The sequence below is a fragment of the Aethalodelphis obliquidens genome, unplaced genomic scaffold, assembly GCF_003676395.1.
Source record: "Aethalodelphis obliquidens isolate GAN/ISIS:26980383/991018 unplaced genomic scaffold, ASM367639v1 scaffold3, whole genome shotgun sequence".
NCBI classification, from domain to species: domain Eukaryota; kingdom Metazoa; phylum Chordata; class Mammalia; order Artiodactyla; family Delphinidae; genus Aethalodelphis; species Aethalodelphis obliquidens.
In genome coordinates this window covers 59,870,107-59,886,622 of record NW_020837947.1, presented here as the reverse complement: position 1 = coordinate 59,886,622, position 16,516 = coordinate 59,870,107, and the positions used below count along the sequence as shown (strand labels likewise).

The window sequence follows — 16,516 nt, the reverse complement described above, 5'->3', positions numbered from 1 at the left end:
GTTTTATAAAAGAGGGACAAAGTGGCTAATCATGTGAATCTGATGAATCATTGTAAAAAATTATTGGAATGTATAGAGATGCCCTGCTTCTGTTTATCATTGTTATAAAAAACTGATTCAGGGCTTCCCTGGAGGCGCAGTGGTTGAGAGTCCACCTGCCGATGCAGGGGATGCGGATTCGTGCCCCGGTCCAGGAAGATCCCACATTGCCGCGGAGCTGCTGGGCCCATGAGTCATGGCTGCTGAGCCTGCGCGTCCAGAGCCTGTGCTCCACAACGGGAGAGGCCACAACAGTGAGAGGCCCGCGTACCGCAAAAAAAACAAAAAGCAAAAAACAAAAAAACGGATTCAAAATGAGTTGTCCACTCTGGGATGATCCAGCTGCTTGCTGAATCAGTTGCTTTTAATTAGCTCATCTGATGTTGATTGGGTTTGGGGCTTGCATGCCTGGATTCCTGAAGGGTTGAATTACCAGTATTCTTCTCATTTAGAGAGATGTGACTCTAAAGTCATATGAGAGATGTTCATATCAAATCATTCATATCACTTTAAAAATTATATATCTATGCATATATACATTTTCATAGGATTAAAAGAAGTTCTTCATCTGTTTACTTTTGAAAGGTATTTCAGCTCTTGTGGATTATTCTTAAACTCTTTTTTTCCCCATTTTGTAAGATGTAGAGACTTTTCATGTAGCCTGCATGGACAAAGCATCAGATGTGTTTGCAGAAGGGGTAAACGTGAGCAATGGGATGACCTGAACACTTCATATTAAACTGTCCTGTTCTGCCTTGGATCAGGAAGGTTCAAGTGAAGTGGTTGCTTAGCAACTAATGGAGTTAGAGGAAACCATGTGTTAGCCGGGCCTCTTGCCCTCCTGTGTGTGAATGCCTAACAGGGGGCGAGTGGCTCCAATGTGTATTGCCTGACTCGCAGCTGTCAAACCAAAGTGATGAATAAAATGAAAGATTGAAAAGAGATGGCACAGCTGGACTGGGTGCCTGTGTTTATGTTAGCATGTTGAAGAAAAAGATATTAAGGGAGGACATTAAAAATGAAAGAGGAACTGTTGAAATTTGCGGTTAAAATTTTAAGATATACAGCATAGTGATACAGTATTTTTGCAGATTATTCTCCATTATAGGTTACTACAAGATAATGGCTATAATTCCCAGTGCTATACAGTATAGTTGCTTACCTATTTTATATATAGCAGTTTGTATCTGTTAATCCCATACCCCTAATTTGTCTCTTTCCCCATCTCTCTCCCCTTTGGTAACCACTAGTTTGTTTTCTTTATCTGTGAGTCTGTTTTACATATACATTCATTTGTATTATTTTTCAGATTCCACATATAAGTGATATCATACAGTATTTTTCTTTCTCTGACTGACTTATTTCACTAAGCATAATACTCTTTAGGTTCATCCGTGTTGCTACAAATGGCAGTATTTCATTCTTTTCAATGGCTGAGTAATATTGCATTGTATATATATACCACATCTTCTTAATCCAGTTGTCTGTTGACGGGCACTTGGGTTGCTTCCATGTCTTGACTATTGTACCTAGTGCTGCTGTGAACATTGGGGTGCATGTATCTTTTCGAATTAGTGTTTTCATTTTTTCCAGATATATATCCAGGAATGGAATTCTTGGAACATGTGGTAGTTCTATTTTTAGTTTTTTGAGGAAACTCCATACTGTTTTCCATAGTGTCTGCACCAGTTTACATTCTCATCAACAGTGTACAAGGGTTCCCTTTTCTCCATATCCTCGCCAACATTTGTTGTTTGTAGACTTTTTGTTGATAGCCATTCTGGTAGGTGGGAGGGGATAGCTCATTGTTTTAATTTGCATCTGTATGGCTTCTTTGGAGAAATGTCTATTCATGTCTTCTGCCCAATTTTTGATTGGGTTGCCTTGACATTCTTTTTTTTTAAAATTAATTAATTTATTTTATTTTATTTTTTTTGGCTGTGTTGGGTCTTCATTTCTGTGCGAGGGCTTTCTCTAGTTGCGGCGAGCGGGGGCCACTCTTCATCGCGGTGTGCGGGCCTCTCACTGTCGCGGCCTCCCTTGTTGCGGAACACACGCTCCAGACGCGCAGGCTCAGCAGCTGTGGCTCACGGGCCTAATTGCTCCGTGGCATGTGGGATCTTCCCAGACCGGGGCACGAACCCATGTCCCCTGCATCGGCAGGCAGACTCTCAACCACTGTGCCACCAGGGAAGCCCAGCAAGTTCTTATTAGTTATCTATTTTATATATATTAGTGTATATATGTCAATCCCAATCTCCCAATTCATTCCACCAGCTCCCCCCCAGCTTTCCCTCCTTGGTGTCCATATACATCTGTGTCTCTGTTTCTTCCTTGCAAACCAGTTCATCTGTACCATTTTTCTAGATTCCACATATATGCGTTAATATACAATATTTGTTTTTCTCTTTCTGACTTACTTCACTCTGTAGAATCTGTATCACATCTGCTTGGTCACTCCTTCACGCGGACCCCAAATTCTGCCTTAGGACAGTTGTCAAAATGCAGGAAATCCATGTTTGGTCTTAGTCATTGTGCCCTTAGTAGATTTTGAAAGGCAAGATAGTGCCACTGGCTGCCATATGAGGATAGACCAAAAGGTCTCTACATAGGAAAATTCATCCAACAATAGCCTACCAAGTATATTCAATAAGGAAAAGGAAAAGTGCTATCCCTAAATATCTGAAAGATAGTTAAAGATAAAATAATGGATTTCTTTTTTTTTTTTCGATACGCGGGCCTCTCACTGTTGTGGCCTCTCCCGTTGCGGAGCACGGGCTCCGGACGCGCAGACCCAGCGGCCATGGCTCACGGGCCCAGCCACTCCGCGGCATGGGCCGGGGATCATCCCGGACCGGGGCACGAACCCGCATCCCCTGCATCGGCAGGCGGACTCTCAACCACTGCGCCACCAGGGAAGCCCCTGAATAATGGATTTCTCTACATGGGGGGTAGTGAAGTATTGAAATCCCATACCCATGGGATATAACTATAGACTAGAAAGTAAGGGAAGCACCAGAGGAATGAGGGATCTGAGAGGGTGACCCAACACTAAAGCCAGATGTGTGGGTGTCATTTTCCAGAGTACCTAACAGGTGATAAAGATAAATACCGTACGTGAATAACCTGATTTCATGCTGGGCAACAGTTTCTGGCCATCATATGTCCTATCCCTTTAGCTAAGAAAAGAACAACTTGATTTGTGTCCTTTTTCCATTCCATTCCATACTCCCCCAGAAGACCTAAGTAGTTTGAAATATGGCCACATCTAGGAGGAGGAGAATTCTAAGGAGAAATAGGATAGGCCGTAATCATGCTGGTTTTCAAGGGCTCATTATCACTATGCAGTTAAATTTAAGAAGTAACTGTGCCAAGAGCGAAGCTGTGAAATACAGTTAGATTCTTTGAATAAACAGGCTACATATTTGAAGATGTGGGGAAACCAAAATGTTTCACAGTTTTTAGCATATAAGGTAGATTTTTCTTTATATGGTTAAGGTGAGGGGAAACTGGTATTTCAGAAATATTAATTTTTATGCCTAATTATATTTATAGTAATATAACCTTACTGTTTTTATTTGTCATGACATTTTATTCTCTGAGAGTATTACTATATTGTTTGAGGGACAATTAAAACAGCTATAAATGTATAGAGGAAAAATACCCTTCAGTCAAGCATCCCCACTCTTTCAGGCCATTAAGCACCTCAAAAGGATTGGATTGCTTTTGCATTTGTGAGATAAAAAAGGTAAATAGTACAGTTCAACTGTGGTCAGGACCCTTTTCTCTTTAATGTCAGGGAAATGGGCTATTGTGGTTAATTGAACAGTCTCATTAACTGAGATTTACTGCCTATTTTATATGTGAGGTATAACCAAAATGCAATAAAGGATAATCACCATTAACACTAAATTGAGCAAAATGTAATCTTTGTTAATTCAGAGGTTAGCTCATATCTCTGTAATGCCTCATGGCCATTGTAAACATCACTAATTATATAACATATAAAAGGCATAGGGGATCAGGCTGGATCTGCCACAATCATTGCAAGTTGCTCTTTTCAATAACTTCCTAAAACATGTTTGTTTACTTTTACTTATCTCTCTCATAAAAGATAAGGGTTGAATGTGCCCCCAAACAATCCAGTTATTTCATCTGTGAAATCACTTGTGTTCCTAATCAAATGCGGATTCACAGTACATCTTGCCCATATCCAGTGCAACTCCAAAGCTATGTGTAGTTTACCAGGTAAAAAAGATCATATTTCACCAACTTTAAGTGCTTCACAAAGTCTATCATCCGTCATTCTACTTACCTTGGAGGTTGTAGTAGAATTGCTATCGGTCAGTTGTGTGGCATAATATACCAACCTAAAATTGGTTGTAGCTCATCTTATGACTGCGTGACAACTCATGTGACCCAAGGAAACTTAATTCATGTACTGTGATTTTAGGACTCAACTTGTGTCATTTCTGTATGAAGTACAGGAGGAGTGGCGCTATAAATCCACAACTCTCTCTGTGGTAGGCACTTAAAGGGGATTGCGTCCTCACAAACTGGGTTTTCCATTAGAAAGATTTGTGGTGGTTGCAGTACATTATCAGCCCAAAGTAAGCTGTGATGACTGTAAATCTCAGCCTGGCTAAGGCTCTCCCAAAGACAAAACAGTGTGAACCAAGAAGGAGTCTCTGCAGTGTTTTCCTATTTCTAAGCAGAACCCTCCCATGCCTTGGCAGAATGTTGTGGCTTAATAGAGGACATTGCCATATGTTCTTACTTTTTTCTAAATGTCTAGCTTTGAACTCATTTGGTAGATATTCTTTCTGCTTAACTTTCATTACTTTTTAATCCCAGTGTCTAAAACACCTTATATCCAGAAAATTCTTTCTTATGTCGAATTATTTTTGTTTATGACAATGTACAACAGCTGGATTTGTACATTGCAGCTGAATTTTTAAAGAGTTTCTCAGTTCATTCATTCATTCATTCATTGACCTGTATTTATTGCATGCATGCAGTGCTAGTGTCTAGGGGCTCCATGGTGAAGAAGACAAATATGGTACTCACTTTCATGTATATTACAGTTTACCTTTTCAGTAAGTTTGATGCTAAAAGATAGCACCCTTGGTCTTACCACCTTTTCTGCTACCAAAGGAGTCTCTGTCCTTCCCCATGCTACCAAAGGAGTCTCTGTCCTTCCCCATGGTCTCTAGCAGGTCTCCAGACATTGTTTCACAAGCTTAGGCAGCCTAGGCAGCTGGTGTTTTGCTGTGTCAAATGGCTGGGGTTCTTCCTCACTTTGGTGGTATCCAATGAGGCGTTTCCTAATTGAGGTACCTTCTAAGTTTATTAAACTTAAAAGACATTGACCTTGATTTAATAGCTCCCTTTTTATCTTTTAATTAACCAGTTTTTCTAATTTTTAAAAATTATATGTTAAATTTGTAACATTAAATTTCTAAGACTCTATGATATGATATCAGAATGGAAGTTAGGTGTTTTTAGAAATAGGGGTGATGGTTTCTCTAATGGTGTCAGTCCTTAAAGTAGGGTGTAGGAGTATGTGGTGAACGTGAAGTCCTGCAGCCAGACATAGGAATTTTGAGTGAAAATCGTCAATAGGAAAGTCTTAGAAAGGAATGGATTTGGTCAGAGGGTGGTGGCGGGGGGGGGGGGGGGCGTTTGTTTCTTAGCTCTCATTCCAATTGGGATCAAAGGGAGGCATGGGAGAGTAGGACAATCAGCCTGGATTATTAGAATAAGAATTTCTGTTTATTAAACACCTTCTATGTACCAGGTATTACTCTTGACATTAAGCATAATTGTATCTAAACCTCAAGACAACCCTGTGAGGTTGGTATGATCCCCATGTACAGGTAAAGGGCCTGAGGTTCAGAAGAGTTAACAAATTAGCCAAAGGTCACATGTTCAAGGTAAGTCGCCCACATGACAAAGTAGGTTATAGAACCAGGATTTGAATCATATGTGTCTTCCTGTACAACCCTGAACATTAAAAATAAAACAAAGTTTCAAAAGACCGGTGTTAGAAATACACAGGTAACACATGTTCATGGTAATGATCCAAGTAATACTATATGTAAATGGTCTCTTCCTATCCTCTACAGTTCATACTCTATAACATAACCACAGTGACCAATTTGGTGTTGCTTTGTTGCTTATACAAACATGTACAAATATGTATGTACATTATTTAAGGGGTTATATTCTTTCCCTAACTCTGCTAAGCCAGGTTTCAAGTTCAGTAGTTCACAAGTCTCTGGTTGAGGACAGATACCTGTTCTATGCCAGTTTTGCCATAGTTGCTTTTTAAAAAAAATTTTATTTTATATTGGACTTTAGTTGATTTACAATGTTGTGTTAGTTTCAGGTGTACAGCAAAGTGATTCAGTTATACATATATATATTCTTTTTCAAATTATTTTCGCATTTATATTATTACAGAATATTGAGCAGGGTTCCCTGTGCTGTACAGTAGGTCCTTGTTGGTTATCTGTTTTAAATATAGTAGTGTGTACATGTCAATCCCAAAAGACCCTTATGAAAGCAGATTCAAAAAACTCCCTTGGCCGCGTGTTCTCTTATTTAACCTTTGCTCTCAGGAACTTTTTCCACTTCATTAACCCAGATAATTTTTTTGCAGTTTGAATCATTTCTGTCCTGCTCTGTATATGGGTTGATGGAGAGCAGCTAGTTACCATATCAGGTGCAATTACAACTTGGAAGACCTGAAAAAAGAAATTAATGTGGGGAATATTAAAAATTGAAACACTCATATAATAAAAAATGGACACTGAAAACAGCTGAAGTTTCTTTCAGTTTCTTTTAAAAGCAGGTATACGAAATCTAGAATCAAATTTAGAATTAGACAGATTGAAAGTTTTTTATTGTGACCTATGCTTTTTAATTTTGAAATTTCAGATCTTCTACAAATGCATAAGCAGAATCCGCTTAACATTAAGTCAGTTTCCTATTAGCATTTTTTATCTATAGCATTTTTTATCTATACTTGATTTAAAAAACAAAACAAAGCAAAAACAAACAAAACTCAGAACCAATACTTCTGATATGTCAATCCTTTTAACCAGAGAATACATAAGAGAAACTTCATTGAAACTTCATTGAAACTTCATTTCATTGTTATCATCAAATATAAATTTTTCTAAGAGCTTGCCATGTATCAGGCACTGTATTTAGTACTTTATATGTACTATCATATAATCTTCCAAAAGTTCATGAAGTGGGTACAATCTTTAGCCCCATTTTTCAGATAAGAAAACTGAATCACAGAGAAGGTATGTGTTTTTCCTAGTCACTTGGCAGTGTTCAGACTCAGAATTGTTTGGTTACGTGTTTGCTTCTAATCACTGTACTTCACTAAACCAAGGATTATGTGACTTCGAGTCTAGTGTTCTTAACCTTAACTGCCAGTGGCATCAGTGGGAAGTCAGATCAACTCACTAACCAAGTTGTCAAATTTACCATATTGGCCATTCACCTTTAACAGCTTCTAAAGGAATGTTAGATTTCATTTATTCATGATAAAGTGAATTTTTGAATTAAATATATTCTGAATGTCTGCTATTTAATATAGCAAATATAATTGCATATGTTACATGTTACATACTCCCAGTGTCTTTAGGATACTTTGAATGTTATTTTTTAGTTTCTCAAATTATAAGCATTTAAAATATTCTTTACAAAATTTCTCAAATTGTGTATTTCTAACAGTTAAAAGGTTAACTAGAAGTTATCAAAGAGAATCTTATTCATTATGAAACTTACAACTCTACTGTGTGAGATAGAAATGAGGACCTCCAGAAAGAATAATGGACCATCAATTAAAACCACTTGTCCCATACATATTAATTTAAAATGTAAAGAATTTTGAGAATCAAAAATGAATTTATCAGAATAAAAAATTGCTAGAAGATGAATATTAATCCATTTGCAAAACAAAAAAATGACTTTTTAAAATTAAAAAGATTTGGTATGAACTTAAATACTGTCACATAGAACAGTGAGGGTTGGTTTGTTTGTTCGTTTTGATCTTTGTTTTACTTCTAAGAAGTTAGCCAAACTGCAAAATCGGAAGAGACAATCCCTTCAAGACTTCTCTTATTCCTGACACCAGTTGCAAGTTTGAGATTCCTGAAACTACTCTCATGTTCGGTAATGCGCTAGAAAGACTCACATTACTCACTGAAGGCTGTGTACTCACAGATGTGGCTTATTACAGGGAAAGGATGCAGATCATAATCAGCCAAGGGAAGAGACACAGAAGGCGGAGTCCAGGAGGGAACCACATATGGGGCTTCTGGCCCTCTTCTGCCTGTGGAGTCATTGCGTTACCCCCTCCTGACCGCGCTCTGTGACAGGAAGCACAGAGGACTGCCAAGCAGGGAAGCTCACTCGTTTTTGGTGTCCAGAGTTTTTATTGGTGCTCAGTCACAGACTGCCTATGTGGCTGACCTTTCATCTCCAGCCTCTCTTGGAGGTCAGACTAATACCTTTAGTCTCTGGTCCCTCTATTTTTTTTTTAAACATCTTTATTGGAGTACAATTGCTTTACAATGGTGTGTTAGTTTCTGCTTTATAACAAAGTGAATCAGTTATACATATACATATGTCCCCATATCTCTTCCCTCTTGCGTCTTCCTCCCTCCCACCCTCCCTATCCCACCCCTCTAGGTGGTCACAAAGCACCGAGCTGATCTTCCTGTGCTATGCGGCTGCTTCCCACTAGGTCATAGCTGTTACGGTGTGGACCAAAGCTCCTGTCATAAATCATATCGTTAGACTGTCAGTGGCCAAAGCCCCGGGAAACAGGGATGCTCCTATCAGGCAGGATATTCCAAAGGCCTAGATTACCTTCCAGAAACCAAAGGCAAAGGCCAGACCTCCCTTTGGGTAAGGTTAATTCTTCACTACATAGATGTACACTTTTCTAAATAGTGTATTTCATAATGAGTGACCCAAAATTGAATATTATCTCTATTACCTGTTAAGTCAAACTTGTTAAAGGTGTACAAATTAGTGTGGTTTCTTTATTTTGGGGGGGGGGGGAGCCCATTCATTTGTTTAACTTGGTAAGTTTTCATTTTTTAAATTTTATTTCATTTTATTTTATTTATTTATTTTTGGCCACACTGCATGGCTTGCAGGATCTTAGTTCCCTGACCAGGGATTTAACCCGTAACCTCAGCAGTGAAAACGTGGAGTCCTAACCACTGGACCACCAGGAAATTCCTGCATTTTTTAAATTTCAAAGTTTTCATTTGACAAACTGATTTTCAGTAAGTTGGCCATTTTGAGAATTGGTTTGGAGGCAAATTGAGTTTCACTGAATAACTTAGACAGTGGTTCTCAAATTCAGGTAAGCATCAGAGTCTCTCGGATGGCCCATTACAACCCAGATTGCTGGGTCCCACTCTGAATTTCTGATTGTGTAGGTCTGGGCTGGAGCTCCATAAATCTATACTCTAAGGAGTTCCCAGGAGATGCTGATGTTGCTGACCCAGGGGCCACACTTTGAGAACCACTGGAATAGAGGGTGTGATCTATGGCAGATGAGAAGGATGAGATGCGTCCTTGAGGTGAGGCAGAAAAAAGGGCAGAGAAGTCAGGAGGCAAGGCACTACTTTCCATGTCTTATGGCAAGAATGTTCGGGACTGCTACCCATATCAAGTTAGCTGTGGGACGCCAGGATCGAGAGAATGAGTTCAGGGAGAGAGCCTCAACACAAGTCACCCCGGAGAACAGCTGTGGGATTCAGCGCCGCTCTGTGTGTGAGGTGTGCAGAGCCATCTGTGTGTTACTGTAACTATTTGGACAGCAAAGTGATTTGCAGGGGCTTGTGTGAAGGAAGTTTTGCAGAAGCATTTCAAAAACCAAAATCAGTCTTTAACTTGTAAAACTTCTTTCTTTCTTAGTTACTCTAGGACTTTGTCTTGTTCTCTTGCTTTTTAAGTCGCGTAACTGTCTTCCTTTCTCTCCCACCTCAGGCCATGTTCAGTCTTTGTATGGTGGAAAGTGGTGCCGACGAGGTGAATTTACACGGTGTGACCAGCCTCGGCTTAAAGCAAGCTCTGGAATTTGCATACACAGGACAGGTATGGTACCATACGTCACCTGAGAGGCATAACATTTTAACTGCACCTAAACAGAGGAGATCATTCATGTTATTTTTCTTGTTACTCACTTTGAGGTTAAAAAACGTTTTACATCTACTTAAGGTTACAACTAAAATAATGGAAAGGTAAGTAAAATAATTTGATCTTAAATATTTTAATCTTAGCTCAGTTGCTTGCTGGTGTAATTTTAAAATATCCTGAAGAATTATTATGTGGGAAAGAGTTTGGAAGATAACTTGAATTCTCATTGTCATCACTGCAGCTCAGTGACTCAATCATGGCTTTACTGGCTTAAAGACAAGAACACTCCCCCCCCCCCCCCCCCCCAAAAAAAAACAATCTAAACCTGTAAAGAGCTCCATCTAGCATCTTGACACCCTGTCCTCGACATACATTTCAGGATCAGGGCCTCAAGTAATAGATTAGAATGTGATGGTTTGAAAGCCAAAGTTGCTCATCATTAAAATTGTTATAGGATTTATAGGAATCTTCAGAGAACATTCGTTTTCTTTCTTTTTTTAAATGAAAGAATAATAGTGACAACTAGTAGAATACAAAAGCCATGTCAGTGTATGACTATCATAGCAAATCAAAACAAAACTTCATAAAGACAATATAAATCCAAATCTGAAGCTTCACGGTTCGTATCTAATTTCATGTTAGTGCAACAATTATTAGAATACACAAAACCCTTCCTTTTAGAATTACTTTTTCACTGAAATATGATTGACATGTAACATTCTATTAGTTTTAGGTACAACACAGTGATTTGAAATATGTATATATTGCAAAATGATTGCTATAATAAGTTAACATCCATCACCACATATAGTTACAAATTTTCTGTGTCATGAGGACTTTTAAAATCTACTGTCTTAGTGCCTTTCAAAAATACAATACAGTATTGTTAACTATAGTTGCCACGCTATACATTACATTCCCAGGACTTATTTATCTTATAACCGAAAGTTTGTACCTTTCAGTTATAATATAAATAACTTCACCCATCACCCATTTTGCCCACCCTCCTCACCCGCTGTTTTCATTTGAGAACTACTCAACTACATCAAACCAGATACCGACTAGAGGTTTATCTTCTTTTACAGAGTTTTGTTCTTCAATTCCATTTCATCCAACTTATGTTCAGTGTCTGCTGGGCTAAAATAAGGGTTTCTTCTCTTGGCAGGCTCACATCCTGGTGGGAGAGAGTTATATACATAATTCCATGTCCTCACTGTGATGGGAGGTATAATAGAAGCAGAATATAAGACATAGTGGGAGCAAAAAGGAGGGTGTGGTTAACTGGGGCGATCAGTGCAAATCTTTACAGAGAACGTGGTATTTGGGTCTTGAAGAATGTTGGGAGTTCACCTTTTTACTAAATATTTTTCTTTAGAGGCTTATTAAAGTGTATGATATTATCCATTCTCTTTTCTATAGCTGGTAGAGTTTGAGATATGTTTCACAGGATAACTGAGGCAATGCTGGCAGCTGAAATGAAAATAGTGATAGAAAGGAAAAAGTCATCCGTCAAGTAGCAGGTACAAAGGAAAATAGAAGGGGGAGGGATCACAAATTGAGGGTCAGCCCAACCAAATATCATGCCTTAGGAAATTAACACACACAGTTATTGTTCACAGAGTTGCCAAAACATATTCCTAGTGAGGTGAGTGAATAATGTGTTGTATGCTTTTTGGCTTACAGATGTAAAGAAAGACATCAGCTATAAATTGTGTCTTGTGTATATTTCTTTCTTCACACCTGAATTACAGCTATACCTGCATTTGCCCATCTCTAAAGTACGATTGATAACCCATAGCTTACACTTCACTGGTGTGCAATGGGGATGCAATAGTAAATGTTGTTTTTTGATAAAGCTACCCAAATAAGTAGTTTCTATACTTAGATGCATTAACAATGAAATGGTTTAAGCTTAGAGGCTATAGACTGCAAAGCGTGTTTAAATCACTGGTAAACAAAAGAGCACAGAAATTGCTGTGAACGCTGAGGTAATACACACACTCAGATATAAGTGGCTGCCTTATTGTTGGCCTTGATTGTTCTGTGGTTTCTTTCACAATGGCTAAGTTTACATGTATATATGTATAAACGTCTGTATATGTAAACATATATATATATATAAAAAAATAAATTTATATATATGTTTCCTCTCCCTGAAAGTCTCCTTTGCCTCACCTGTTCATCTCTCCCCCTCTCCCCTTGACAACTACTAACTGATCTTTTTACTGTCTCTATAGTTTTGCCTTTTTCAAAATGTCATATACTTGGAATCATGTAGTATGTAGACTTTTTCTGGCTTCTTTTACTTAGCAATATGCATTTAAGGTTCCTCCATGTCTTTTGTGACTTGATAGATCATTTTTATTGCTGAGTACCTTCTATTGTGTGGATATATGAAGGGCATCTTGGTTGCTTCCAGTTTTTGGTGATTATGAATAAAGTTGCTCTTAATGATATATATATATATATATATATATATATACACACACACACACACACACATATGTATATGTATATGTATATGAAGTATCTGTGGCACAAAGGATCTATGAAACGTGAGCTGAAGATAGCATAACGGCATTGGGGAGCTGACTTTCTGAAGGGTGAGGAGACGGCTTGGGAAGAAGGAAGAAGTTTGCAGAAAGACAGCCATATCCTATTGTCTGGGAGTCATATGCTCATATTTCACTTTTATGAGAAAAAGGAAACCAAATAAGAATACATTTTTATACACACACCACACACTCACACATATATCCAATGTAAGTGCTTAAAAAAAAACTCTAGGGCAAGACGTAGAGTTGCATTTATTCTGCCCAGTGACCCACTCTTGACATGTGCCTCCACACAGGGGTGACAGCCCTGCAGCACATACAGCAGCAACTCATCTGTTCAGATTGTGCACAGAGGGGTAAAGAAGTGGGCTGGCATTTCATGGAGCACCCTCTGCAAGAACCGGGGCACTGCCCTAGGCACTTCACGTGTGCTGTGTAGCCTAATCTTCTAGACAGCTCTGAGGAATTCGGTGATCCTCTCTTAAAGATGACAAGCCCCGGAAGGTGCAGTGAATGACCAAGATCAGTGTCCCAGGGCATGTCGACCCAGTGAGTCAAACCCAGTCCTCTTAATTTCAAATCCATTGTTCATTCTTAACCCCTTCTTAATGTTCTATGTCATTAAGAAAGGGTTAAGTCATATTTGTTATACTTTATTGAAGGAGGCAGCGAAGTGTTTGGACATTTTAGAGAGTGAACTCTTTTTTTTTTTTTTTTTTTTTGCGGTACGTGGGCCTCTCACTGCTGTGGCCTCTCCCGTTGCGGAGCACAGGCTCCGGACGCGCAGGCTCAGCGGCCATGGCTCACGGGCCCAGCCGCTCCGCGGCATGTGGGATCTTCCCGGACGGGGGCACGAACCCGTGTCCCCTGCATCGGCAGGTGGACTCTCAACCACTGCGCCACCAGCGAAGCCCAAGAGTGAACTCTTTTTGATGGTTCTCTCAACCTGGGTGCTCTTCCAACACTCAGTTCACGCAGGCTTCGAGTTGCTACACTTGTACTCTGTATGTGGTTATTCTTTGCTGCAGAGTGGAAGTTGATACAGTCTTTCTTGGACGACATCCATGACAGTTTGGTTTCTTAAACGCCAAAATGACTATAATAAATCTGTTTTCCCTTTGAGATGTGAACATAGATGATGGCAAAAAGTAGAATTGTGGTATACTTGGGAAATGCAAAAAAGCTTTCTCTTACTCTGAAAATGAAATTAACATTAAGCAAAGAGTTTAGAATATGGAAACATGGATAAAAGTGTAGTTCTTCAATTTCTTAATTGTTATTTACTATTGCGGACATTTGCTGATATATGGTCTTTAGCCTTGATATATATGTAGATTTGTAAAAATCAGAGTTAACATTGTATTTATCTACCTATAGATATTTCTACTGACAGTTGATTATACCTTTAGTCTGTTGTAGTAAGCATAGTATAAAATGTCAAGTATTTTAAGTGTCTGAAAATGATTGCTGCTTTGGGAAAGAAATTGGAAGTATAGAGTAGGTGTGATGAATGAGTGCCACTGTGTAACAAGGTGTGTGTGTGTGTTCCTCCTACACATTGTTCTAAAGCATAGCCTTCTTAAAATTGGTCACAGATTCCATCCAGGAAATTTTAAAGAAAAATCAAATTTTCCTCCTAATGCTAATACATCCTCTGAAAATACATGCACTTTTCTTATCAAGGAACACACACATTCTGCCTTCACACTAATTAGAGGCGTGCGCTTCCCGTGGGCACACACTGCTTGGGGTACAGCCTGAGCAGAGCCCCACATGCATTGCAGCCCTCGTGGGCGACCTTGCACAGCCATGTGCAGCGGAACTGGCCATGGAGGGCAGAGGAGCCAGGCTTCTTTGCAGGCCCTGTTCTGGGCTGGCTCTGGGAGCTGGGTTCAAAGCAGAGGGTATGATGTAAACTGTCACTGGGCAGATCTGCCTTAGGGAGAAAAGGACAAAGTGAACCTAAGAAAACCAACTCTCACTTACTCTGGTGAGCAAGAGGACCCTGTTACCATGGCCTCCCCAATCTCCTTGCTTTCCACCTCTGGCCAGGAATTCATTCGTGCTTCAGACCAGTCCTGAGTAGAAGAGACATGAAAAAGAAGGGGGAAAAAGGATTCTAATGGAGATGTTGCCTGAGGGGAGGAATCCCTGTCCAAACTGGACAAGAGGTCGGCCACCCAGGAGCAACAAGGGTTGCTGAGAAAACCAGCCAGAGTGAGGAGCACTTAACACCAAGACCCTTTCGTAGAGAGAAGAGCCCTTCTCAAAAGGTGGAAGGACACATGCAATCCCAAAGGTCTTGGATATACCTCTAGGAATTTGAGTAGCTAAGGACCCAAAATGAAAGCAAATAGGACTGAGAACCACAATGAAGTTCACTGTTTCAGCGCTCTGGTTGCCATGATGTCGGGGAAGATAGGCTGTATGCCAAGTACTGTGCTATATGCCTTCATATAGTAGAGCAAGGGGTTCAAGCCAGCTAGCTTCCTCTTACTTTCCTGAGAACTCTCCACCTGTTTTGTCCCTTGCAGTCTGATGGAGAGATTCCAGAAACGCAGTAAAGAGAGAAACTATGCACTAAACGATAGTGAGATTTGTAGTCTCCTTTGAAATTTCCCAGGAGTACCCCTCCAGGTACTGCAAATCTTGTCAGCCAGCTGACAAGAACCAGCTACATCATATCTGGACAGATAAAAAGGATTCTTTGGTATCTGTTGTTCCCCTGCTTTTCTCTTCATATCCAATAACTCCAGCCCTCGGTTCCTTAACATCATGGAAGAATCCATCTCTGTGGGGACACACATCCTAATTACCTTCCTCTGATGCAGAGAATGCTTTAGTACAGTCTTCACAAGGATATCTTGTGTAACTATTAATAGTTTGAAGTCTTTGGAAATCTGGAAAAGTATGATACTCTGTGAAGTGAAAAATACTTTTTTTTTTTAGGTATAACTCTGCTCATGCAATTGGGAATTGAAAAGTAAAAGAAATTGCCTCTTATCATACACCATGACCAAGTGGGATTTATCTCAGGGATGTAAGGATTCTTCAATGTATGCAAATCAATCAATGTGATACACCATATTAACAAATTGAAGGAGAAAAACCATATGATCATCTCAATAGATGCAGAAAAAGCTTTCGACAAAATTCAACACTGATTTATGATAAAAACTCTCCAGAAAGTGGGCATAGAGGGAACGTACCTCAACATAATAAAGGCCATATACGACAAACCCACAGCCAACATTATTCTTAATGGTGAAAAACTGAAAGCATTTCCTCTAAGATCAGAACAAGACAAGGATGTCCACTCTCGCCACTATTATTCAACATAGTTTTGGAAGTCCTAGCCATGGCAATCAGAGAAGAAAAAGAAATAAAAGGAATACAAATCAAAAAAGAAGAAGTAAAACTGTCACTATTTGCAGATGACATGATACTATACATAGATAATCCTAAAGATGCCACCAGAAAGCTACTAGAGCTAATCAGTGAATTTGGTAAAGTAGCAGGATACAAAATTAATGCACAGAAATCTCTTGCATCCTATACACTAACGATGAAAGATCAGAAAGAGAAATTAAGGAAACAATCCCATTCACCATTGCAAGAAAAAGAATAAAATACCTAGGAATAAAGCCTCCTAAAGTGGTAAAACACCTGTACTCAGAAAACTATAAGACACTGATGAAAGACATAAAAAATGACACAAACAGATGGAGAGATATACCATGTTCTTGGAA

The 16,516-nt window shown here is 39.3% G+C and overlaps 1 protein-coding gene across 1 annotated transcript in view; it reads left to right on the top strand.

Annotated features, from left to right (window-relative positions):
* Positions 1–16,516, top strand: part of KLHL32 (kelch like family member 32) — a 268,165-nt gene that overhangs the window by 123,932 nt on the left and 127,717 nt on the right. The window contains exon 5 of the mRNA XM_027090215.1: positions 10,063–10,170. Coding sequence (XP_026946016.1) covers positions 10,063–10,170 — 108 coding nt within the window. The remainder of the gene's footprint in view (positions 1–10,062; positions 10,171–16,516) is intronic.